General features: G+C 41.0%; 1 protein-coding gene across 3 annotated transcripts in view; it reads right to left on the reverse strand.

The window, feature by feature from the left end:
- med13a (mediator complex subunit 13a) overlaps positions 1–27691 on the reverse strand; it is a 192553-nt gene that overhangs the window by 94766 nt on the left and 70096 nt on the right. For all 3 annotated transcript variants that reach the window (XM_041196888.1, XM_041196887.1, XM_041196889.1), the window contains exons 5-10: positions 27540–27685; positions 25698–25895; positions 24406–24609; positions 22323–22482; positions 12787–12891; positions 7668–8366 (exon numbers count right to left, since the gene is read on the reverse strand). In XM_041196888.1, coding sequence (XP_041052822.1) covers positions 7668–8366; positions 12787–12891; positions 22323–22482; positions 24406–24609; positions 25698–25895; positions 27540–27685 — 1512 coding nt within the window. The remainder of the gene's footprint in view (positions 1–7667; positions 8367–12786; positions 12892–22322; positions 22483–24405; positions 24610–25697; positions 25896–27539; positions 27686–27691) is intronic.

Below are 27691 nucleotides of genomic sequence, written 5' to 3' on the forward strand. Positions count from 1 at the left end.
AAAATCAAGACGATGCTTAAATTGGTTAAGGTATTTTTGGCAATCTATAAAAAGAATTGCAGATCATTTCAGCAAAGTGATGCATCACATTTGGTTGTGCCAACCATCTGGGCCACTGAGCAGAAGCTATGTTTATCAATACCAGAGGTCCCCAGTGTTAAGCACCTCAGAAATGACATCATGGGGCCACACACACCACGTAATAGAGAGGAAAAAATAAGTAGTTACAGAACTTCCTCCATCCTGCTCCTACATGCATTTGATTGTTTGCTAAGATATGGTCTTATGGGCACAGTGAGGTGTAGGGTGCAAGTGGCAGTGAATTGAAAAGGATGATAGAAGAGGAGGAACAGCATGAGGAGGGCAAGATGTCTTGGATTTACAGCATACATATATTTGGGATTATTAGCATGTGGGGCCTTGAACTGTTTACATTGGACTAGGGGAGAGACAGGAGTGGTACTTGGATTTTTAGCTGTTTTGAATCCTAACATATTGGGGAAATTGCATTTGCCAGATGTTTGTTCAATAAATATTTGTTTAGAAAAACATTTTGGACATGGCATTTCATCGTAATTCTACCCAACCCCAAAGGATTTTAACTGCAATCACTCAATTTTTTAAAAAATCATTCATGGGATGTGGGTGTTACTGGCTAGGCCAGCATTTATTGCCCATACCTAAAAAATTGTGCTAATGTAGAGTTGGCCCTCAGTGCCAAACAGTTGGATATTTGTAACTTACATCATTAGGGATAGTACCTTCTGGGGGGGTGACTAACTAAGCCTGCCTGTGGGACTTAACATTGCTTTATCACAGTTAAGTCATAAACTGTAGAATGATTTGCAATCAACTATTTGCAATATCCATCTCAGTTTAGAGTTGAGGTCAATAATTTACTGAATGGGTTCCTTCTCCCCAATGTCATCATCAGCACAAGGGCTGCAACAAGTTACAAGGTAACATTAATAAGCTTGCAAAATGGACATATATGTTGAAAATCTGAATTAGTCTAGTATGAGATTAATTATTTTAAGAAAAATAAGGTCACATACTACTTAGAAAATAAGAATCTAAGTGGGGTTGAGGAACAGGATCTGAGTACACAAATAAATCACTAGCGACGGGTTAATGAGGCCATATCAAAAGCAAACTAAACAATAGTGTCATGAAAATATTATAATTTTCATAATTTTGAGAGTTATTGTAAAAGTAGGTTAATAGTGGGGTTTGGATTAGCTTCTCTGTGTGGATGGGGTGTTTTAACTGAATTAGAGACAGCTAGTTTGAAGCTTTTGAGTTATCTAAAGGGAAGCTAGGTTTGAAATGCTAAATATGTAAACATGGCTGAAGTTTTAGAATGAGAGGTGAGGAACATTTAGATTTTTACATAAATTAGGTTAGCTTGAATGTCAAAGAGATAAGATGTTACACATAGCCAGAAGAGGCTAATCCAGTGTGTTTATTTTCCCAAAGGTTACTGATAATATGGGTACTATGAAAGATTTATATTGAGAAAGGTAAAGTTGCAAAGACATATTGGAACAATGGAATTTGCATTGAAAAAGGAGAAACCTGTATAAAAGGAGTTGAGGTTATTTGCAAGGAGAAGGAATTCTAAGATCTAACACAAGTGTGAAAAGCCTCCAGCTTTGGGCATCAAGTTGCTGTCTACAGGAACCGAAGCTAAGAAAATTCACTTTGAATATCCATGGTATTGTGCGCTTTGCCTTAATCCTATTTTGTGTTACTGTTGCCTTAATGGAGGTATAACAAAGCTAGATTAATTAGGAGATTTAAGAGTTATTATTAGTAGCATTTTGTAGGCCTATGTATGTGCTTACGATTTTTTTCTTTTATTAATAAACGTTTCATTTAGTTTTGTACAAAAACCTCAAGTCTTGGTGGGCTCATTAACACTGAATTCAAGGCATGCATCTCGAAATAAAGTACAAATTGCAGGACAGTTGTGGCAGCTGTTTTCAAGTTTCCCTCTGGGATTTGAGTAGCTTGGCATTTATCAGCCACTGTGCCATAACAAAAGGATTTATTTCTAGAGGGATAGAATTGAAAAGTAGAGAAGTTACATTGAACTCATTGAGCCTTGGTTCACTTGGAGTACTGTGTACAGTTCTGATCACCGTAGTATAAAAATAATGGAAGTGGTACAAAAAAAAAGATTTGCAAGGATTATACCAGATCTTTAAAGTATACCCAACAAGAAAAAAAATGAACCACCTTGGTCTTTTTCTTCAAAAAGAGGATGAGGAGTGACCTAAAACAACTTATTTATATTGTTCCTTTAACATCATTTATCATCCTTAAGCGCCTGACAGGTGCTTTAACAAAACAAACTTAAACAGTGGGCAACAAAGAGATACTGGGCCAGATGGAGGTAGATTTTAAGCAGTGTCTTAAAAGAAAGGAAAGAAAGTAGCATCGTGGTAATGTTACTGGATCAACAATCCACAGACCCAGACTAATACCCCGGAGACACATGTTCAAATTCCACCATGGCTGCTGGGGAATGTAAATTAAATTGATTAATTAAAACTTAAAAGTTAGTAATGATAATGAAAATATATCTAGCTCATTAATATCCTTCGGGGGGTGGGGGGGGTTCTACAATCTTACCTGATCTGGTCCACATGTGACTCCAGACCACAGCAATGTGAATGAACATTAACTGCCCTCTGAAATGGTTTAGCAAATCACTCAGTTGTATCAAGCTACTACAGAAAAGCTGAAGAATAAAACAAGATTGACAATGTGACATCAACCCAAGCATTGGAAACAACAAAGACTCACTCTGTCCAATTAACCCTGCAAAGTCCTTCTCACTTAATATCTGGAGATTTCTACCAAAATTGGGAGAGACACCCACTGAAGCATACCTTACAGTCAATATCTGGTACCCCTCCTTAATGTTGTGTCCCAAAGGCAAGACTAACCTACAGCAGCATACAGGCAGGAAGGAATTGTCCTGGAGTCCTCAACATTGACTCCAGACACATTTAAGTCTCATGGCATCAGGCTAAACGGATAAGGAAATTTCCAACTGTCTATCACCATTCTTTAGCTGATGAATCAGTACTCCTCCATGTTGAAGACCATTTGGAAAAAACAGAGGATAGCAAGGGAGCAGAATGTACTCTTGGCCAGGACTTCAATGTCCATCACCAAGAGTAGCCAAATGCTGAAGAGCAGATCTATCACAGTGGGTCAGTGGCAGATGGTGAGAACGCCAAGAGAAAAAACCTACTTGACCTCATCCTCACCAATCTACCTATCACAGATGCATCTGTCCATGACAGTATTTTTAGGAGTAACCATTGCACGGTCCTCATGAGGATGAAGTCCTGCCCCATTATATTGAGTGGCACTACCACAATGCTAAATGGGATAGGCTCAACTGATCTTGCTGTTCAAAACTGGGCATCCATGAGGCACTGTGGATAAGCAGAACTGTATTCCACCACAATCTGTAACCTCATGGTCCAACATGTCCCTCAATGTGCCATCATCATCATCAAGCCAGGGCACCAACCCTGGTTCAATAAGGAGTATGGGAGAGCATGCCGGGGCAGCACTAGGCATTCCTGAAGGTGAGGACCCAACCAAATGAAGCTGCAACACAGGACAACACAACACAAGCATGCCAAACAGCAGAGGCAGCATGCTATAGATAGAAGTAAGCAATCCCATAACCAACACATTAGATCAAAGCTCTGTAGCCCAGTCTTCTCAAGGCCATTTGTAGGGACGGGCACAAATGCTGGCCTTGCTACCAACACCCAAATCCAATGAAAGAATTTTAAAAATCCATAACTGAGGTGATGGACAATTAAATAATTAACAGGAGGCAGTGGCTCCACAAACGTTTCCATCCTCAACTCCACTTTCCCACCCGCTCCCCATATCCCTTGGTCCCTCAGACCAAAAATCAATCTATCTCAGCCATAAACATATTCAACAATAGAACATCCACAACACTCTGGGGTGGAGAATTCCAAAGTTTCATAATCCCGAGTGAAGAAACTTCTCTTCACCCTTATCCTGATATTGTTCTACCATGTTCTAGATTCCCCTGGCAGGGAAACCTACCTCTCATTGTCTATCCTGTTAAGCCTTCAGAATCTTGTACGTTTCAATGAGATCATCTCTCATTCTTCTCAACTCCAAAGATAGACCCAATTTAATCAGCCTATCACAGGACAACCTTCTCAAACTCAGGGGCCAATCTTGTACATCTTTGCTGTACTGCCTCTAGTGCTAGTGCATCCTTCCTTAAATATGGAGAAAAAACAATACTCTAGGTGCGGTCTCAAAGCCCTGGACATTGGTATCAAGATTTCTTTACTCTCGTACTCCAAACCCCTTGCAATAAAGGCCAAAATACCATCGTCTTCCTAATTTCTTGCTGTACCTGAATGCTTTGAGTTTCTTGTATGATTATATGTTGAACATATTTCACATCTTTCAAAAAATATTTTTTCTATTCTTACTCAGTGAAGAAACGTTACACTGCCCCATGTTACACTCCATTTATCACTTGTGCCTGCTCACTTAACCTGATATATCTCTCCACAGCCTCTTCGAATTTTCCCTCACAGCTCGAATTCCGACTAGCCTTACATGGTCAGTAAACTTTGATACATTACTCTCAGTCTCTGTCTAAGCCATTAATAAAGATTGTTAGTACCTGAGGCCCCAACACTGATCCTTGTGGCAGTCCACTAGTCACAGCCTGCCAACTTGAAAATGCCCTATCTATCCCTACTCTTTTCTTCCTGTCAGTTAACCTATCCACTACCCATGCCCCAACTCCACGAGCACTTATCTTTGGTATTAACCTTGTGTGTGGCACCTTATCAAATGCCTTTCAGAAATCTAACTAAACTACCTACCAATTCTCTATCTACCCTACTACTTATATCTTCACAAATTCTAATAAGTTTGTGAAACAATTCCTCTTTTGTAAAACCACTTTGTCTGGTCATTCCATGATTTTCACAAGCGCATTAAGACTTCCTTAATAGATTCCAACATGTTCTCAATGACTGATGCCAGGTTAATTGGCCTGTAGTTTCCTGTTTTCTCTCTCCCTCTGTTCTTGAATAGTGATGTTGTTGACTTCCAATCTACTGGGGCCATTCTAGAACCTAGGAAATTTTGGAAAATCATAACCAGCACATACAATATCTCTGCAACTTTTTTTTTTAAAAACCTAGGATGCAAGGCAGTCAGGTCCTAGGGATTTGACAGGCTTTAGTCCCTTAAGTTACTTCAGTGCTTTTTCTCTGCTAATATTAATTACCCTAAGAGTCCTCACTTTTATTAGCCCCTAGATTACCCTCCATAACAGGTCTTGTCCTGTGAAGGCAGATATAAAATATTTGTTCAATTTCTCTGCCATTTCCTCATTCGCCATAACAACTTCTCCTGTCTCTGCCTCTAAGGAGAGAATATTTACTTTAGTTCTCCTGCTTCTTAAAGCTCTTAAAGTTTGTTTTTATACTTCTGGCTGGTTTACACCCATATTCTGTCTTCTTCCCTTCTTTATCAGCTTTTTTTTGTGGCCCTTTGCTTGTTTCTAAAACAATTCCAAACCTCATACTTACTACTATTATATGCAACATTATAAGCCTCTTTGTTTAACCAAATACTATCCTTAACTTCCTTAGCAAGACCAAGTCTGTCAATCCTTTTCTGATGATATGCACATTTCTGGTGTCATCCTTGTAAATCTTCTCTACGCCCTCTCCAGTGCCTCAAAGTCCACTTTATAATATGGCAACCAGGCTGCATGCAGTACTCTTAAGTATGGTTTAACTAACATTCGACACAAGTTCAGTGTAATATCCCTACTTTTCAATTCTCTCACTCTAGAAATAAAGCCTAGCACTTGGTTTGTTTCTTTTTAAATGGCCTTGCAAATCTTCAACACGACCTCTGTACTCTACCCCACCTAGACCCTGCAACTTCCAAGTAATAAAGTGACCTCCCTATTGTTCCTACCAAAATATACTACCTCACATTTATCAGTGTTGAATTTCATTTACTAATTATTTGCCCATTCTGCAAGTTCATTAATGTCCTCTTGTAATTTGTTGCAGTCCTCCTCAGTATAGACTAACCTTCCATAATTTTGTGTCACCCACGAATTTAGAAATCCCAGATAAGGATACAGATATTAGAGATCATCGTTTCATTACTTATTTATAGAAGTTTGCAAGCAACCATAAATTAGGTCCAAGTGGAGTTTAATCATATTTAAAATCTAAAGAAAAAGACACCGGAGGAAGAGAGAAAAGGGAATGAGGAAAGAAACTTCTGAACCACCATTTTCTCTATAGTGGCAGATAATAATTCACAGGTTAAGCTCTGAAGTTCCTCCAACCCACTTCAAAAGCAAATCAATGGAAAACACCAGTATATCAATCGAATACAGTATCATTCAGCTTGATCATCTGTGTTACACTGATGCCTTGTCATAGCAACATCGCAGCAACAATGACATAACTGTATGTCTCTGTGCAATAGATACATTGTTTGTTTCGTCATTTCCCCATAACCCTCAAGCTGCGTTAATGACAAACTCAGTGGTTCATGAAATTCTCAAATACACTATCAACTAGTTTTGGTAGGGGTTAAGGGCAAGATAAAATAATTAGCTTCAGTAATTCTTTTGGCATCCTTTAGATGGGATAATCCATTGTATAGCTCACTCTTAAATATAGTAATTTTATGCAGGTTTAAAGATTACATGTCCCAAAATATATTTTCTAAACAACTGAAGCATCATTCATGCTTTCACAAGGAATGGCTTACATTGAAGTTTTTTTTTGACAATTCAGCTTCATGACTCAGTGTCTCAGCACCCCAATTACATTCCTGCAACCCACTATCCTCACCCAGTTATCCAACACATTTTCCCTTCCCTGTTCTATTTGTCTTTCCTCAAACCTCTAAAGCATACATGCAGTATTTTGCTCTTCAGTTTCTGTCAATGCAATGCTTAAGTTAGTTCCTAGATAGCATACATAGCAATAAGTGCTGGTCTAGCCAGCGACACCCCCAAGTACACGCTCAGCATACAATTTATTTTATCTTCAACATTAAATATTAGTTTTTTTAAGTCTCAACACTAAATCCTGCTACGGTACACCTGCAGGAACCACACTGCAGTATTTTGACTGAATTATCAATACTGCGTCAGCCTAGAGAGAATGTCAGCTATTGAACTGTGTGCATGCATGTTCCTGGGAAACAAGAGGGGTCAGGTAATTTTGTTCTCGCTCAACATGAATTTCCGAACTTGGATTTAATTAATAGCAATGAAGAATAGGCTAAACAAGCAGCGCTATGCCCAATTATTATGTCCCTAATTCTGTCCTGACAGCTAGCTCAGAAGATCAGAAGAATCAAATTTCGTATTTTCGTGATCGGTATGGTTCAGTCATTTGTTTAGAAACTCTGAGCAATCAAGGGTACCTTCAAAGACCTTTCTTACTATTGAAAGTAAAGCGTCCTAAAAATACTATGAATACATTACAACCAGCCATCAATCTATACACCAAGACAGACTTGCCTGTTTGTGATGACATAAGAATAGCACTAGACACCTATTAATAATTATTTTCCAAATATTTCAGGCAAACACTTACTCTGAGACAGAAGAAAGTGCATGTTCTTGGTTGTTCACTGAAGTATACTCCTCTCTGTATTTATCTAATGGCAACTGTGGTGGCACAAATTCAGATTCCTTGCGAGTGGGCAGTCGATAACATTTCCACATGACATCAGGCCCATCATCTTCAAACTGCACCACACTGCTACTGTAGGTTGTAGGCTCCATCACTTCTGGAAAACCCAATGAAAAAGCTTGGGTGGGAAGAGTCTCCATCCTGTCCTCGACAGCTTTGGCTGGAAGTAGTGGATCTGGTGCAGGCATCTGGCAAAACGGTTGACTTTGAGGCGTCAATGGGTTTTTAAATGCATCACCCACATCCTCACCCCTCTCACATGGATGAGGGCTGAGAGGTGGTGGCGGCGGAGAGTTTGGTATTTCTGGGATGTGTAACTGTGAGGGCTTCGTGGAGCTAACAAGGTCATTAGGCCTTGTGTTTGGATACCTCCCTCTACTGTCCTGTGGTCTGATTCCAAGCCTGTGATTAGTTGAGCCTGGTTCCATCGTAACATCTTCACATACTGAATTACGGTGATGAAAAGGAGTTAGTGGTCGCTTCTGTTGTTTTTCCCCTTTCTCTTGCTTGTCGTTTGTTTTGTGCTTGAGTGCTGTTGACTGTTGTGGACCAGGAGGCTGAGACTGTCCCTGCACACCAGTGCCTCTTTTATTCTTATGCCTGCAAAAATATTTGCAAGATTATAACAGTAAAGATCAGGTTAAGGATTTTGTTTTTACAAAAAAAGCATTTTAAAATATAACATTATGTGCACAAGTTCACATCAAGATGATTGAAGGTAACACAAATGAGGGAAGGTGTTGCTAGTCTAGAGAATGAAGTCATTCTCCTAGTCATCAAAATCTCTCAGATCAAATGGCACTACACAGATCAAAAGGCACTACACAGATCAAAAAGGTAGGACTGTTTACTGTTGACTTGAGATATCCAAATTCAGAATAAGATGACCACTACTTAGTTTTCCTCAATGTTCCTACCTCAGTCCATTTGTTGCTGAAAATGTCATCCATGCCTTTTTCCACCTCCAACTCAGCTATTCCACCTTTCCATGCCCAACTTCAACTGCCCATAAACATACTCATGCAAAACTCTGCTGACCACATGCTATTCCATACCAAGTCCCATTCATGTCCTCATAGACCGACATTAGCATCTTGACCCCTAGAGTTCCTATTTAAAAATGGTAATCTTCAGATTCAAATCCCTTCATAGCTTTGCCCCTCCTAATCTCCAGCTCTACAAACCACCTTATTCATTTTTCTATTCCCAAGCTGAAAGGTTTTTGGGTAACAAGTAATTGTGGCAAAATATTGCTCAAATTTACAAAAAACCTACACAATTTATTACAGCACAGTTCAAGCAGCAACATAAACAAACAATCTAAGATGCCAAGGAATTACAAAGTTTAGAGACATTAACTAGCAACAAACATCACTGATTTCTGGACACAATTAAGCGGGCTCCTCAAAGCACAGAAGTGATAATAGTATTCTCTTTGGAACAGGAATGGATGACTGAAAATTAGGGTGGAGAAAAAAAAACTGTCACATGACTTAATTTATATTTGCCAATGTTTGATTCTCACCATTGTCCAATTTCAAGAAACATTCCCAATACCCTACTGAACTGAAAGTACAATCATAACAGACTTGTTAGAAAAATTAAAGCCTATGGGATTAGTGGCAGCTCGAATATAAAATTAGCTAAGGGAGAAAAAGGAGGAAGTAATGGGGAAACAGTTGTTTTTCAATGCAGTAGTATTCCCCAGTGTTTGGTATTAGGGTCACTGCTCCTTTTGATGTACATTAATGACCTGGCCTTGGGAATACAAGTCATAATTTCAAAGTTTGAAGATGACACAAAACTCAGAAGTGCAGTACATAATGAAGGAGGATAGTAACAGACTTCAGGAGGACACAGACTGGTAAAATTTGAAGATATATAGTAGATAACATCTAAAACATAAAAGTGTGAAGTGATTCATTTTATAGGAAGTATGAGGCATGAACTGAATGGTATAATTTTAAAGGGGTGAAGAACAGACCTGAGGGCACAACCACACAAACATTTGAAGGTGGCAGGACACGTTGAGAAAGCTATTAAAAAAGCATATGGGATCCTTGGCTATATTAATAGAGGCAGAGTGGACAAAGGCAAGGAAGTTATGCTAAACTTGAATAAAACACTGGTTAGACCTCAGCTGTTAAGTTCAATTCTGGGCAGCACACTTTATGAAGGTGATAAGATCTTCAAGAGTGAAGAGGAGATTTACAAGAATGGTACCACAAATGAAGGCCTTCCCATCAATTATGAGGCCACCATAGATGCTGGGATTGTTCTCTTTAGAACAGAGAAAGTCAAAAGAAGGAGATTTGATAGAGATGTTCAAAGTCATAAACAGTTTCAATAGAATAAATAAGGCAAAACTGGTTCCAGTGGCAGAAGAGTTGGTAACTGAAGGACACAGATTTAACATAACTGGCTAAAGAACCAGTAAATTACAACTTTATACATGAGCTGCTATGACCTGGAATGCACTGCATGAAAGGTGGTGGAAGCAAATTTAATAACATTCAAAAGAACATTTGATAAATACTTGAAAGGAAAAAAAAAAGTACAGGGCTATGGGAAAAGAGCAGGTGATTGGGATTAATTAAATACCAAACATCCAGCACAAAAGGCCAAAAGACTTCCTTCTCTGTATTCATCTATAATTCTATGATAAAGATGTTAATGCTTGAACTTGTTACATATATTATTAAAAGTTATGCATTTGTAAGAATATAAATACATGCTTATCACAATCAATTTCAGCTCCTGATACCCAACCTTGACCTTACCCACATGCCAAAAATGAATTATATTGCCTTCTAATTAACTTTCCCTTCGCTAGTGATTTCGTTCCATTACCCTCCATCAAAACAAAAACAGCAAGATGGAGGAAAAGACAGAAGTATTAAAAAAATTGAAGACTAAAGGAACTTTCATGGAAAAATAACCAACCACCACACTGTTACTCCCTCAATGTGAGGCTTTGCCCCCCTCACAACCCAAGGCCTATTAGCCCATACATGTTAAGCAGTTCCTATATCCTCCAATGTAGTACCTCCAGGCTGGCATCTGGCTGTATGTTTTTGCTTTCTAAAGAGGGGAAGGGGGCCAAATAAGTAAAAAAGGAAAAGCAACAAGTGACAGGCACAGAGAAACTGAAAAGTATACAGAGGGACATGGGGGAAAAAAAGGCATGAAGGAGAAAAAGCACACAAAACAGAAAAAATAATGGAACAATTTAGTCCATGAGCAACTGCACAGGAGATCAAAAAACATTCAAGTGCATTTAAAATGCTCAAACGAATGGATAATATCTCTAGCAGTAGTGAGGATTGCTGTTCATAAAATACTTGATCATTTTTCTGTCCAAAGTTCAGCTACCAATCCCACCTGCCTTCAATCCCACCTGCCTTCAATCCCACCTGCCTTCAATCCCACCTGCCTTCAATCCCACCTGCCTTCAATCCCACCTGCCTTCAATCCCACCTGCCTTCAATCCCACCTGCCTTCAATCCCACCTGCCTTCAATCCCACCTGCCTTCAATCCCACCTGCCTTCAATCCCACCTGCCTTCAATCCCACCTGCCTTCAATCCCACCTGCCTTCAATCCCACCTGCCTTCAATCCCACCTGCCTTCAATCCCACCTGCCTTCAATCCCACCTGCCTTCAATCCCACCTGCCTTCAATCCCACCTGCCTTCAATCCCACCTGCCTTCAATCCCACCTGCCTTCAATCCCACCTGCCTTCAATCCCACCTGCCTTCAATCCCACCTGCCTTCAATCCCACCTGCCTTCAATCCCACCTGCCTTCAATCCCACCTGCCTTCAATCCCACCTGCCTTCAATCCCACCTGCCTTCAATCCCACCTGCCTTCAATCCCACCTGCCTTCAATCCCACCTGCCTTCAATCCCACCTGCCTTCAATCCCACCTGCCTTCAATCCCACCTGCCTTCAATCCCACCTGCCTTCAATCCCACCTGCCTTCAATCCCACCTGCCTTCAATCCCACCTGCCTTCAATCCCACCTGCCTTCAATCCCACCTGCCTTCAATCCCACCTGCCTTCAATCCCACCTGCCTTCAATCCCACCTGCCTTCAATCCCACCTGCCTTCAATCCCACCTGCCTTCAATCCCACCTGCCTTCAATCCCACCTGCCTTCAATCCCACCTGCCTTCAATCCCACCTGCCTTCAATCCCACCTGCCTTCAATCCCACCTGCCTTCAATCCCACCTGCCTTCAATCCCACCTGCCTTCAATCCCACCTGCCTTCAATCCCACCTGCCTTCAATCCCACCTGCCTTCAATCCCACCTGCCTTCAATCCCACCTGCCTTCAATCCCACCTGCCTTCAATCCCACCTGCCTTCAATCCCACCTGCCAACTTCAATCAAAATAACTAAAAACATAAAAGTTGTGAACAAATGTTTATAAACAGGATAAGGTTGAGTGTCTAAAATAAAAACAGAAAATGCTGAAAAACTCCACTATCAGACCTGTTGAGTTTTTCCAGCATTTTCTGTTTTTGTTTCAGATTTCCAGCATCTGCAGTATTTTATTTTTAAACATAAGGTTGAGAATCTGTTGGCTTGATCCTAACCCTGCTGAGCTAAAAAGCAGTGTTGGCCAGTCGCCGGGAAAAGCTCAAACATACTGGATAAACGTGCAACTCAATATTGTAGCAACCTTAGTCTACAGTGGCACCTGCTGTCATCTTTTTAATTCCCACTTTAATAATTAGTTTAATCAATAAGCAGCACCACTGGGATTAACTGTTCATTAAAAAACAGAAAATACTCAAAAACGCATTTAGCCAGCATCTAGAAGAGAAAGACTTGGATCATGAGAACTTAGAGATCTTGGCTTTTTTATTTCTTGCTTTACTTCTTGAACATTTTTTAAAAGGGATACAAAAAGAGAGAAGGAAATCAGATTTGACACATCAGGAAATACCAGTAACCATGAAGCATAATGTTCTTGTCCTGATTTCAAAAAATGCAAATATTTGAGAAAAAATCCTCTACCTTGAACAGTTGCAATTCACTCTATGTGTAGCTTCAACAAAATCCCAAGACGTCTCTTTGCCAGTTGAATCATCTTCACAACCACTCACAGTAGAATATTTTCGTCTGGAAATGATATTTCAATTTTGATATTGATCAATGTGAGCGCCAAGATTTTGCCCAAAACCATCTCAAAATAAGCAAGACTACAATATGCCTATAAACCAGTAAATGCTGGAAAAACTGAGGTCTGGCAGCATCTGTGGAGAGAGAAACAGAGTTAACATTTCGAGTCTGTATGACTCTTCTTCGGAGCACTGGTTACAGCCTGCCAACATGAAAATGTGGTGTTTAACCTGCTCTGCTTCCTGTCTGTTAACCAATCCATCAACCATGCTAATAAATTACCCCCAACTTCATGAAACCTCATCTTGCATGCACAGCAACCTTCCAGTCCAGAAATCCAAAAACACCAGTTAACAGGGATGTTTTTTCACTGAGGGGTTGCATAGATAGCTTCTTGGGGTGGTAAGCATCCTCCAAGGCAGCAATGGTAATTATCGAGGATACCACTCAGTCCAGAGGCTTTGGCAGAGCATCCACAGACCCACTGGATTGATGCCATCAAACAAGAGGTGGAGGGTGAGCCCAAAGTGCTCTGTAACTAAGAACACTTCTAGCAGTGAGTGCCAAGCAGGCCTGGGATGTTTGTAAGCCAACCTTGCACAGGCAGAGGCCAGCAAGTGTAATTCAGTGATAAAAACAAAAAACTGCGGATGCTGGAAATCCAAAACAAAAACAGAATTACCTGGAAAAACTCAGCAGGTCTGGCAGCATCGGCGGAGAAGGTAATTCTGTTTTTGTTTTGGATTTCCAGCATCCGCAGTTTTTTGTTTTTATCTCTGTGTTTAATTGACTGCCATTGTTCAGTTCTGTTGAAGGGTCATGAGGACTTGAAACGTCAACTCTTTTCTTCTCCGCCGATGCTGCCAGGCCTGCTGAGTTTTTCCAGGTATTTCTGTTTTTGTTGTGTAATTCAGTGACTGACTTAATGCAAGATAAACTGGGAGGTCATGCAGCTGAGCTGGGAAGGTGAGTGGTGATGCCAAACTTGTGTTTCTGCTCCGCTCTGCCTGATATTCAAGCTCCTTATCCCAGCCTGGTGACTCTGCTTCCCAGACACCGGCAAATAGACCAAAAGTGGGAGGAGTGTGTGTGTGTGGGGAGAGGGGCTTTCTTCACAAAGGAAGACACAAAAACCACCCAGGAATATGAGAGAATCAAGGGGCTAGTGAGAATGAGAAAAAATGAAATAAATTAGTATTAGTTATAAAGTAATACTGGAAAAATTAATGGGACTGAAAGTTGATAAATCCGCTGGACCTGATGATCTACATCTGAGTGTTGAAAGCAGTGGCTGTAGAGATAGTAGATGCATGGTGGTCATCTTCCAAAATTTTACAGATCCTGGAATGGTTCCTGCAGTCTGGAAGATAGCCAATGTAAACCCACTATTTAAGAAACCAGGGAGAGAAAACACAGGAACTACAGACCTGTTAAGCTGGACTTCAGTTATAGGAAAATGCCTGAAAAAGAGACAAGTCGAAGCTTTTCGTCTTGCATTCATTAGGACATTCACAATACCACCAAATGTAAAGGGAACAACAATTTATACTTCATGAGAAGAGTACTGACTGGTTGGCAAGTGGACTCTGCTGGTAGAGGCATTGTCATGGAGAATGCACCAGTTTTAGGAACTTAGGGCAGCGGTAAGGAGGAATTTCTTCACTCAGTAGTGTGGGGGCTCAGTCATTGAGTATATTCAAGACAGATCAATAAATCGAGATATTAAAAGGTCTTAAAGGGGTATGGGAATAGTGCAGGAACATGGCACTAAGGTAGATGATCAGCCATGATCTAGATGAATGGCGGTGCCGGCTCAAGGGACTGAATGACCTACACCAATTCCCTATGTTCCTATTCCCATGTGCATGTGCGGAAAGAGGGGCTGATTAAAATGTGCATGTGGTGTTGGTGGTGGTGTAGGGAAGAGAGAGAAAGACAGGATTTATTCCTAATCTCCACCCAGGCTGATTCTACTTCCTGATCTTCTGAGCAGAGATCCTTTCACACTGCTGTCCTTGTGTCATCCTTTACTTTCAGGACTACTCCTCTTCCTTTTCCATTCTGTCTTTCCAAAATATTGAATATTTATTTCCCAACCTTGATCACCTTGTAACTATATCTCTGTGTTTAGAACTAAACCATTTTTCTCTATTTGTGCTGCTAGTTAATCTATCCTACAAATGCTTCATGCATTCAGATAGAGCTTACAATTTTAGATTTTTTACTACTATACTTCACATGGACCTTATTCCCTGATGCACCATTGCCATTAAACTCTCTGCTCCTTCCTGTCTCACTCTGCTTCTCTTTCTCCAAATCACTATATTGCTCTATGGCCTCGACTTTTCTCTGTAGATTTATAAATCACCCTTCACTTGACCCCTCCTCCAAATTTTAGTTTAAAGCCCTATCCCCCACCCTATTTTTTTCCTCACCAGGATGCTGATCCCAGTTTGATAAGTGGAGCTCATCCCAAAGGAACAACCCCCTCTTTTCCAGTACTAGCGCTGTTGCCCCATGAATCAAGATCCCTTCTTCCCACACCATTCTTTGGGCCATGCGTTTAAACCTAGAATCTGCTTGACCCTATGCCAACTGGAACGTAGCTCATATAATTTATATCTGAAACTCAGCATTTTAATTTGGACCCTAACTCCTCAAACTCTCTTAGCAGATCATTCCTAGCTGTGTTGTTGGTTCCTATGTGGACCATGACAACGGAATCTTCCCCTTCCCACTCCAAGTTCATCTTCAGCTAAAAGATGCCAGACATTAGGCAAGCAACACAACCTTCGGAACTCCCATTCACGGCTGCAGAGAGCAGTAGCTATCCTCATTACTTTATCAATACCACATTCCTTTTCACTGCCAGCTCCCCCCATCCAATTTGGCTGGCTTCCTGCACTATGGAGCTATGGTCAGTTTGTCCATCCACACTACAGTCCTTGTTCTCATTCACACAGGTAACAAGTACCTCGTATCTGTTAGCCAAAGTCAAGGGCCGAGGCTCATTCATCACTACATCCTGGATCTGCTTACCTGCCTGACTCGCAATCACACACTCTTGTCCCTGACCAACTCTAAACTTGCACTTAACTGAAGGGATGTGTCTGCCTCCTGAAACAAAGTATCCAGTTTACTCTGCAGCTCAGACTTCAGCTCAACAACACTGAGCCAAAGCTGCACAAGGACCATCAGATCCATGTATTTTCTGGTGCTCACTTGGTTAAAATTCACAATGATTTCAAATCAGGGTGCCTTGCCTGACTTCTCAACTAGTCATTTTATAGAGAATCAGCAAAAGGAGGAATGGATAAAAGATAATGCAATTTTTAAAAATATACACAGTGATTCTATCAGATGAAAACAGAAAAAAAAAAGTCATTCTGATTGTCTCAATCTCAATGTAAATACAAAAACATTGGAAATTGACAAATATTCAGAAAACATAATGCAGACAGAACATTAACACAACATGAATAAGCAATGGCACTGGAATTTCAGTAAAGCATAAATGGGGAGCATACGAGGTTACTGTACAATATTCACTTGAACTGTGATGAACACCCAGCAGTTTGTCTGAAGTGTACTTTAAACTACCACATTAGAGTGAAGCAGTGGTTGTTATAAGTCTGCTGCTGGCAATGGTACTTGTGGCAGCAATTTGAGGTGATATTAAAGCACACAAGAGTATTGATAACATTAAAAGGATACTGGCACAAGGAGTTTTGTTTCTCTACAGTAACTACATGGTGAATGTCTTTGTTTTGGTTGGGGGGGGGGGGGGGTGCACATGCGCGCACGCACGTGATATTTTCACTGGACTAGTAATTCGGAGGCCCAGGGTGGTGCTCTGGGTACCTGGGTTCAAATCCACAGCAGAAGGTAGAATTTAAATTCAATAAAAATCTGGAATTAACAGTCTAATGATGACCATGAAACCATTGATGATTGTCATTAAAACCCATCTGGTTCACACATGCCCTTTAGGGAAGGAAATCTAGCCTACAAGTGACTCTAGATCCACAGCAACAGGTCGGCTCTTAAACGCCCAACAAGCTACTCAGCTGCATCAAACCACTACAGATAATTGGATACAGACTGAAACCAGCCAGACCACCCAGCATTGACCTAGGCACCAAAAACAACAATAGCAAACCAAAGCCCCGTCAACCCTACAAAGTCCTGCTTACTAACATCTGTGGTTTGTACCAAAATTGGGAGAGCTGTTCCACAGAATAGTCAAGCATCAGCCTGACAGTCAGTGTCACAGAATCATACCTTCTCTTGTCCCAGACATCACCCCACCAGCAGGTGATGAGGACAACAACATGAGGGAAAAACATGCTTGGCCTCATCTGCACCAACCTGCGTGCCACAGATGCATCTGTCCTTGACAGTATCAGTAGTAGTGACCACTGCACAGTCCTTGTGGAGGCAAAGTCGCATCTCCACATGGACAATACCCTCCATTGTGTGGTGTGGCACTATCACTATGCTGAATGGGATAGGTTCCAAACAGATCTAGCAACTCAAGATTGGGCAACCATGAGGCACAGTGGGCCCTCAGCAGCTTCAGAATTGTACACAACCACAACCTGTAACTTAATGGCTTGGCATATCCCCCACTCTACTATCACCACAAAGCCAGGGGATCAACCCTGGTTCAATGAAGAGTGCAGGAGGGCATGCCACAAGCAGCACCAGGCATACCTAAAAATGAGGTGTCAGCCTAGTGAAGCTACAACACAAGACTAGTTACATGCCAAACAGCCCAAGCAGCAAATGATAAGACACAGCTAAGGAATTCCATGATCAACAAATCAGATCTAAGCTCTGCAGTTATGCCACCTCCAGTTGTGATTGGTGGGTGGACAATTAAACAACTCAGTGGAGGACAGCCCACAAATATCCCATCCTCCATGATGGGGAGCCTAGCACATCAGTGCAAAAGATAAGGCTGAAGCATTTGCAACAACCTTTAGCCAAAAGTGTCGAGTGGATGATTGCAGAAAATAAAAGCTCATGGCATAGTGGGGTAACACAGTGGCATGGATAGAAGATTGGCTGGCGAACAAGAAGCAGTAGATATAAGTGGGAATTTTCAGGTTGACTAGATGTAACAAGTAGTGTGACTTGGATGAAGGGATTGAAGGAATGGTTGCCAAATTTACTGATGACATAAAGATAGGTAGGAAAGTAAGTTCTGAAGAGGACGTAAGTAGACTACAAAAAGATATAGATAGGTTAAGTGAGCAGGCAAAGATCTGGCAAATGGAGTATAATGTGGGCAAATGTGAAATTGTCCATTTTGGCAGGAAGGTTAAAAGAGAAGCTTAAATGATGAGAGATTGCAGGGCTCAGAGGTACACAGGGATCTGTGTGCCCTCGTGCATAAATCACAAAAAGGCTAGTTCGCAAGTATAGCAAATAATTTGGACAGCTAATAGAATGTTATAATTTATTGTGGGGGGAATGAAATGCAAAAATAGGGGGGTTATGCTTCATTTGTAGGGAATAGTGAGACCACATTTGGATTACAGTGTTGGTCACCTTATTTAAGGAAGGATGTAAATGCGTTGGAAGCAGTTCAGAGAAGGTTTACCAGACTATTACCTGAAAATGGGTGGGTTGTCTTAAGAGGAAAGGTTGGACTGACTAGGCTTGTATTTGTTGGAGTTAAGAGTAAGGGGCGACCTGATGGAAACAAGACTAACCCGGAGGGGTCGTGACAGGAGAGGAAGTCCTCTCTTGTGGGAGAATCTAGAACAAGGGGTTACTGTTTAAAAATAAGGTGTCATCCATTTAAAACAGAGATGAGGTGAATGTTTTTCACTCAAGAGATTTGAGTGTCTTTGGAACTCTTCCTGAAAAGGTGGTGGAAGCAGTCTTTAAATGTTTTTAAGGCAGATGTGGATAGATTCTTGGTAAGCAAGGGAGTGATAGGTTATCAGGGGTAGATGGGAAGTAGATTTCAGGTTATCAAATCAGCCATGATATTATTAAAAGGCAGAGCAGACTCAAGGGGCTGAATGGCCTACTCCCGCTCCTTGTTCATATGTGCGTATGATCCATCTCAGCCTCCTCTGCAGTCCCCAGCATCACAGATACCAGTCTTCAGCCAATTCGATTCGCTCCACGTGATAGCAAGAAACAGCTGAAGGCACTGGATGCTGCAAAGGCTATGGGCCCTGGCAATATTCTGGCAATAGCACTCAAGACATGCTCCAGAATATGTCATGCCCATAGCCAAGCTGTTCCAGTACAGCTACAACACTGGTGTCTACCCGGCAATGTGGAAAATTGCCCAGGGATGTCCTGTACACAAAAAGCAGCACATATCCAACCTGGCCAATTACCACCCTATCAGTCTACTCTGGATTCTCAGTAAAGTGATGGAAGGGGATCATCAACAGTGCTAAACAAGTGCCACTTGGTAGCTATAACCTGATGACGGAAACTGTTTGGGTTCCAGCAGGGTCACTCAGCTCCTGACCTCATTCCAGCCTTGATTCAAACATGGACAAGAGAGTGTTGAACTCCAGAGGTGAGGTGAGAGTCACTGCCCTTCACACCAAAGCAGCATTTGACTAAGTGTGGCATCAAGGAACCCCAACAAAACCGGAGTCAATGGAAATCAAGAGAACTCAACTGGTTGGTGGTCATACCTAGCAGAGAGGATAATGGTTGTGGTTGTTGGAGGTAATGTTGGTAGTAATTAAACAACTCACTGCAGGAGGCGGCTCCACAAATATCCCCAACCTCAATCATGGGGGAGCCTAGCACATCAGTGCAAAAGGTAAGGCTGAAGCATTTGCAACTATCTTTAGCCAGAAGTGGACAATCCATCTTGGCCTCCTCTGGAGGTCCCCAGCATCACAGGTACCACTTTTCAGCCAATTTAATTCACTCCACGTGATCTCAGCTCTGGGACAACGTTGCAGGGGTTCCTCAAGGTAGTAGTACCCTAGGCTCAATCATCTTCATCAATGACATTCCATCCATCATAAGATCTGAAGTGGGGGCATTTGCTGATGATTTCACATTGTTCAGCACCATTCGCAACTCCTCAGGTACTGAAACAGTTCATCTCCAAATGCAGCATGACCTGAACAATAGGCTGATGTGTGGTGCAAATGTTACTTGCCACTTAAGTGCCAGGCAATGAGCATCTCCAACAAGAGAAAACCTAACCATCACCCCTTGGCATTTAAATGGCATTACATCGATGAATCCTCCACTATCATCCTGGGGGTTACCACTGACCAGAAACTGAACTGGACTAGCCATATAAATACTGTGGCTACAAGAGCAGGTCAGAGGCTGGGAATTCTGCGACAAGTAACTTACCTCCTGACCCCACCTTGTCCAGCCTGTCCACCATCTACAAGGCACAAGTCAGGAGTATGGTGGAAGCTACCCACTTGCTTGGATGAGTGCAGCAATACTCATGAAGCTTGACAACATTCAGGACAAAGCAGCCCATTGATTGGCACCCAATTCACAAACATTCACTCCCTTCACCACCGATGCACAGTAGTAGCAGTGTGTACCATCTATAAGATGCATTTCAGGAATTCACCAAGGATCCTTAGACAGCACCTTCTAAGCCACGACTACTACCATCTAGAAAGACAACAGCAGCAGATCAATGGGAACACTACCACCTGGAAGTTTCCCTCCAAGTCACTCACCATCCTGACTTGGAAATACAATGCCATTCTTTCAATGTCACTGTCAAAATCCTAGAGCTCCCTGCCTAACAGCAATGAAGATGTACCTACAACACACGGACTGCAGCAATTCAAGAGGGCAGCTCACCACCGTCTTCTCAAGGGCAATTAGGGATGGGAAATAAATGCTGGCCTAGCCAGTGACACACTCATCCCATGAATTAATTAAAATATTCCCTTCGCACAGACTAAGAACAACTTCCACAATGCACATAAAAATTGTTACAATTAAAGTTTATATTTTGGGACTGTGCCTTTCATTTAAGGTAAAATGAAGAGGGCCACATGGCCTGTTTTGAAGTCAGCCTGACAGCAAGCCTGGGTGACTTGATTGTTTGAGATTAAGGGGGCGTCAGATTGTTTTGCTGGGAAGATGATGCAAGGTATGTACACTTGGAGAAATGTGCTACCAGTGGATAGACTGAGGGTCTTCAAAGTCTCAAAAACGTTTTTGATTGTAAACAGTTATGCCTTAAACCGTTCATTTGGCTTCAAGATAAAAGAAAATTGGGGTTACAATGTTGCTAATCAACATTTTGAACCTTACTACAAGACTCATGTGATTCACCTGCCATGGTGGTGGGTGTCAAGAGGGGATGGTTTTCTAAAACATCCCTGAAAAACTCTCAAACACAGGCAGTAGTGTTAGGATTCAGGAGGAGAGCAGCTATAAGCAACAAGACCCTGTGTGGTGAGCCACACTGGAATGCATGTGGGAGCTCACACTCTGATTGAAAAGATGAAATTCATGAAGGGTTAAAACAAGGCTGGAAGATTCACATTAAAGGAAGAATCCCGCAGGGGGAAAACCTCATGGTGAAAGACAGCTCTGAGATTAAAAGTTCCAAAGCCGAGAAAGGGAAAAAAACAGAAGTAAACTCTCGAGTGCTAAGAATTACCCTGAACAAGTATATTTCCAGCTGTGCGAAAAGAAAAAGGGAATGCTTCGTTTTGTGGTTTAAAGTAAGGTGCCCTCAAAAGGTAGCGTTTAGTCAATAGTGCTTTGTCTTTTGTTAGAGTAAAGGACTTAAAAGGTAAAATTTTGTCATCTTTTCAACTGTTCAAATTTCTTTTAGGGTTATCAGTCTCCACAGCGATCATAACAGAAATACGGAACTATATACTTAACATTACTATGATCTAACTATTAAACAAAGAATTTAGCACAAGTTTTTAAAAAGTTTTCAAATTGCAATTTTGAAAATAAATTATCTTAAAAACAACCTACAAAATGAAACCAAATTAATGCCACCTTAAACAAGAAAAGCATTCCATCATATCCAAAGGCCACATGTTCCCAGTTACACATATTCCCCAACCTGCTCAGCTCATAATCTATGCTCACCCCCCACCCAACCATAGTCTATCCAACCCCAGGCTGGGAACCATCATTTGCCAGAAACAAGTGTTGCTCTTACTCCAGCTCCAAGCAGTTGAGTGACTATTAGATGTGACTATTATCTCAGCCTCTCCAAGATGGAAAGCACAAAATAAAAACATCCTCTTTAGGCTAGCAAGTAGTATTTGGATTTGAAGTGTGGGAGCTGATATTAGCCCAACAGCATTCCTTTTCCTTCTGTTGAGGGCAAAGATTGGGGGTGGGGAAAAATAAGTAGAGAAGTCTAGGACTGCTCACTGCCCCATATCTTCATTTCTCTGCCCAAAGTTGCCAAAAATATTAATTCATAAAATACTTACTTTTTCTGGGTTCTGTTGAGATTGCACTCCTGCCATACCTTCTCTACCACTTGATTGGCTAATTTTCTAGGAATTTTTCCACCATGCCCTGAATTTTCCATATTAAACACCTCGGACATTGAAGTAAGTTTCGCCCACTTCTGGGTGGATTGAATTTCAGCTAGAAGGAAAGAAAAATTGTAATTAATAATAAGAAAAACTTCATTTAAAGTATAATATATATAGCAACACAAGATGATTATGATGATCTGGAATGCATTAACTGAAAGGCTGGAGATATTAAGATTCCACAGGAAAATCCAAAAGGTAATTGGGAATATTTATTCCTCAAAAAAAATGTACTTTATTCATGGAATTTATAAAAGTACGGTTAACAGTTCAAATTTATCAACAGAAAAACGCAATACAGATCAGTTTCTTTCATTACAATATATGAGTGCTTCAATACACATGCCGTTACAGGCTATATTTACAGTGTACATTTACATTTCATGTTAAACATTCACTGCTGCATACAACCTGAATGGTTTTACACCATTTCCTGTCCCTGTTGTGCTATGGTGGGAGGATCTTATGATAGTGGCCTTTCCCAATTGAGCCTCTGTGACATCTGCCCCAAGCTACAGTCACACAGCACATGGTCCTGGACCTGGAAATACACCAGTCTGCAACATGCAAGTCAGTTATCAGCAGCTCTTTGCACTGGAAAACAAGCAAGCTTCAGGCAGACTAAGGAATGCCATTCGTCAAATTGATGGTCCTCCAGCAGCAACTAACATTTGTCTCAATGTGCGTTCCTGACAACAGTCCACACAGCACAAAGTCCTCCTTTAGGAACAACTTGAGATGATCAACAAAAACCACTGTACCTCTTTCCAGGCCTGTTTTACGAAGGCATGTTCCAGAAGTAGGTGCATGATGGCCTCTTCCCCACCGCAGCCACCTCGAGGGCAGCATACAGAGGTGGCGCAGTGAAGGATCTCATCACAAGCTAAACTACATCTTAATGCTTGTTTGAAAGTCCTGGCAATGAGGCATTCTGCCAAATGATTTTAACAGTCTGTTCAGGACCCCATCAAAAACAGGATCCACAATCTCCTTTTCTCACAGGGCCTCAAGGACATTCCATGTGTACCACTGCCAGATGGACTTGTGGTCAACGTTTTCTTCCATGAGGGATAGGTAGTATGGCACCGCCTGACCAAATGAACCACTCCATGGCAACATAGTCAGTTCCATTCTTTGCTACATCAGGAATAGCTAAAATTTCAGCATATAGTGAAACTTGATGCTCACGTACCATGGGTCCACAAACAGCTTGATGCAGCTGCACACAAAGGTGGCTATTAGGATGAGCACAATATTGGGTACAATGCTTCTGCTTTTAGTTGGTCATTTTTGAGCATCATATAAAGTGGAAGATGGCTCAGGTGTCCACCGCAGCACAAGAGCAGGGTATAGGCCAGACCTAAGCCATGTAGAGCAACACCAAGAACGTCTAATAACCAGGTAATTGGAAATATATTTCAAATAATACCATTTAGATTTTACTACTTCATCAAGCTTGTTTTTCCTCTCAAAGTGCATCAATTCACATTTATCTACATTAAATTGCATCTGCCAGGAGAAAACTAATTTGCAGAGTTATGGGGAGAAAGTAGAGGTGTGGGATTAAAAATTGGACAGTTCTCTGAAAGAGACTTCTCTGGCACAATGGCCTCAGTGGCTTATTCTGTGCTATAAGATTCTATGTTAATCAGGTGACTGGAAAGCAGTTTAATCTAAAAAAAAAGCTGCAGACTCCAAGGCCAGAACTGACAAAATATTATTCCCAGCACATCATTATAGTTCAGAAAGTGATTTTTAAGTAACTGAGTTAGAAAATTAAAGCTTGCTGAATAAATCAATACTGTTTTTGAAAATTTCTTTTAAGTGGTAATATACACAAGATAAACATGCAGAACGCACAACACTGGATGCTAGGAATCTGATACATAAACAGAAAATGCAGGGTATAGTCAGTATCTGTGGAGAGAAATAAGATGCAGTAGTCATAACACCATACCGGTCCCTATCTTATTACCTGTTTCAGTCTCTTCTGGTGATGTGGGTGGAGTCAACGTCACAGAAGAAATGGCTGGATCCCTTATTGGGGCAGGCACTTGGTGGGCACTTGGGTAGGCAGCTGTGCAATGTGAAGTCCCAGTGGAGCTGCTCAAGATGCCAGTGGCAACATCAGGCTGAGGCACCAGCACAAAGCAAGCTGGGTACACCATTCGCACACCAGCTGTAAATAACATAGCAAAAATTAACAAATAAGTTTTTTATTTTCCTTTTGTATTTGGTGAATATTAATATTCATAAATAAATTGTATATGTAATCTAAGTCAATACTGCTCCAATAAAGACAAACTATAACATCCCACATGAGTCAGAGTTACAAATCTCTCAAATTTACAAGTTGGCCCAGTGCTTTCCTGCACATCCAATTTCTTTCTCAAACAATAAATCTATTTAATATCACATACAACATAAAACACAAGTCTCGAGATGGTAGCATGCTTGGGTTGTAATCAGATCCCTGAACCACTTAACAGTTAACAGTCTAAACCATGAGATGCATTATAGCTTCACAACCATACACAAGCTTGTTACAAAAACACTTCTGTGGACCGAACATTGAGAGTCACATTAAAATTATTGAATTTCATGAATAAAAAAACAAAATAGAGGTCCGTTACAGCCAATCCATAGAATACAGGAAGAGAAAGCACCTCATCTTCATTGGTCTCAACAAAAAAGGTATATGGAGCATGCAAATAACAAAGGAAGCAAATACCAAAATACAAACCAAGCAGAACAGAATCTATAATTTCTCAGACAAGTTATTCTTAACACACACTTCTCATACAACTTGGTAAGGGTCTAAATCAAAGTATTGTGACATAAAATGGTAACCAAAACACACCATGTTAATCTAGTGCTCATCTCTGCAATAGATTTTTTCTTTCTTCTGCATTTCAAATTAAACGGCTGAGAAATTTCTAGATTAAATGGAAAACCCCAGATTCTACCCATGAATTGTTACCTTTACATTTCTCCCAAAAATATTTCTATGATCAATGCCAGGAGAAATAAGTAATGTAAGACATAAGGTTACTTGCCTTTTAAAGGAAAAAAAATGATTCACCAGTTTATTGTTTGGCTCAAATATTTTCACTGGCAAAGGAAAAGATCTGTTTGCTTTGTTTATTTTAGCGTTGTTTCGACTTTTTGCTGTTATATATTACTAGCTATTCGTAGAGATTTCAATCTAAAACAATGTAATTTACATTCAATCTGCTGAATTGGTTCAAACTTTCCATTTCCACTCACCAACAATGACTTCTACAGCTGCTATTGAGTCATCATCCCAGTCTACCTCCTCCTGTTTGTCATCTGTGGTTTCCTTTGAGCTGGTCTGTATTGGATAAAATTGCTTCCATTCTTCTATCAGTTTAAGAGTGGGGGGATCAGATAGCTTGAATGACTGACCTGTCAAGGTACCATTTAATCCAAAGGGGCTGAGGATCACTGGAAAGAAAGAATCAAAATACAAGTTGACAAAGACTGAATAAATTGGGGGTTGAGTGTAAGAATTGACACGCGGTCCTGTCACCTCTGGACCCATTTCGATTTTGGCGCAGATTGGCGAGATTAAATACTTTCAGACTACTGGCTGCAATTATCCTCCATGGAATAAAAATAATATGTGGAATGAATTAAGGCAATCTCAAAACCACATTCAAGCAAGTATAGCTCTCAGTACATAAATTTCCCTCCATTTTGGCAGGAACTGAGCATCAAGAGAGTCAGCACAAGCATGCATGATGTGAGTAATGGAAAAATGTTAACATGTTACAACTAAGGGTGCTTTCTGAAGTTTAATGGAGGCTCATTGCAGGATCAAAGCGCAGGGAGATTAACTTGGTACCTAGCATTCCAAACCTAACTTGGGAACACTAGAACAAAAACAGAATTACCTGGAAAAACTCAGCAGGTCTGGCAGCATCGGCGGAGAAGAAAAGAGTTGACGTTTCGAGTCCTCATGACCCTTCGACAGAACTGTTCTGTCGAAGGGTCATGAGGACTCGAAACGTCAACTCTTTTCTTCTCCGCCGATGCTGCCAGACCTGCTGAGTTTTTCCAGGTAATTCTGTTTTTGTTTTGGATTTCCAGCATCCGCAGTTTTTTTGATTTTATCTTTGGGAACACTAGATGTCAGCAGTGGGTGTCCAAAGGGTAAGAATGCTGCACTTCCTGAGGAAGATGCAGCAAAAGTGGAAAAATAAAACAAAAAGTTGAAAATTGTCAAACCATTATCACATACATTCTAGCAGCTGGCTGAAAAGCTGCACGCTGTAGACCTGAGCAGGTCATCCACATGCTCAGCAAGAGGGAATGAATAAAAAGCCAAGTCAACAGGTTTTAGAGAAGGACAATTGCTTTAAAAATAAAAGATAAAGGATTTTTTGACAGGTGAATAAGACAATTTTTTTTAAATTTAGGGGTCAGTGATGAAAGACCATCAATCCAACAAGTCAGATAAGAGAATGAGGAAAAGATTCAGAGAAGTATCTCTGCATAGATTGCTGGTAACGTGGAATGCCTTGCCACCGGAAACATAGTTCTGACATAGACCAATGTATCTTTTAGGAAAATAGAGGCTAAATATTTAACATGGGTGACACAGTTGTGGAAAGAATCAGCATAGGCACAAGCTAAGTGGGCTTCTTCTGCACTGTTAAAGTCCTATTCACTTCAACAACCTTGAAGAAAAATATGTTCTAAACCAACGGAACAACAAATTGCATACTGCTCATCTATGAAGGGCATCACAGCTAAGCCAAATGCTGTTCTCATTAGAGCTATGCATGCACATTTTCCAGTGGAGATCAATGAATCACCATCAAGAGCATTGGAGGCCATTTGCAGCACCCCAAATGATATTAGCTGACCAGCTGATTTAGCACATGCTGCAATCTCTTTGCCTGTATGGTTTAAACAGTAGGGCAGGCATTACTTTCATCCACAAATCAATGGGGGCTGTGGCAGGGGGCAGCAGGAGAAATGAACCAACACAGTTAACAAAATCAGTCTCACCTAGGCCTTCTCCTGCACATACATCAAGAGAGCCTTTTGACAAGTTTTATTTTGTCAGAAGTAAAGCATTCTTACCTTGGAAGGGGTTGGAGGATCCCTGGGCTGCAGTAACATGTTGTTCACCAAGATGGTACACTGGCTGGTGCTGGTTTATCTCAACGCTAGTACACACTTTACTATCCCCATGCAAGAAAAATGTAAAGGAACAGGACAAGTGCTCACTAGAG

This window comes from Carcharodon carcharias, chromosome 10 (assembly GCF_017639515.1).
Source record: "Carcharodon carcharias isolate sCarCar2 chromosome 10, sCarCar2.pri, whole genome shotgun sequence".
NCBI classification, from domain to species: domain Eukaryota; kingdom Metazoa; phylum Chordata; class Chondrichthyes; order Lamniformes; family Lamnidae; genus Carcharodon; species Carcharodon carcharias.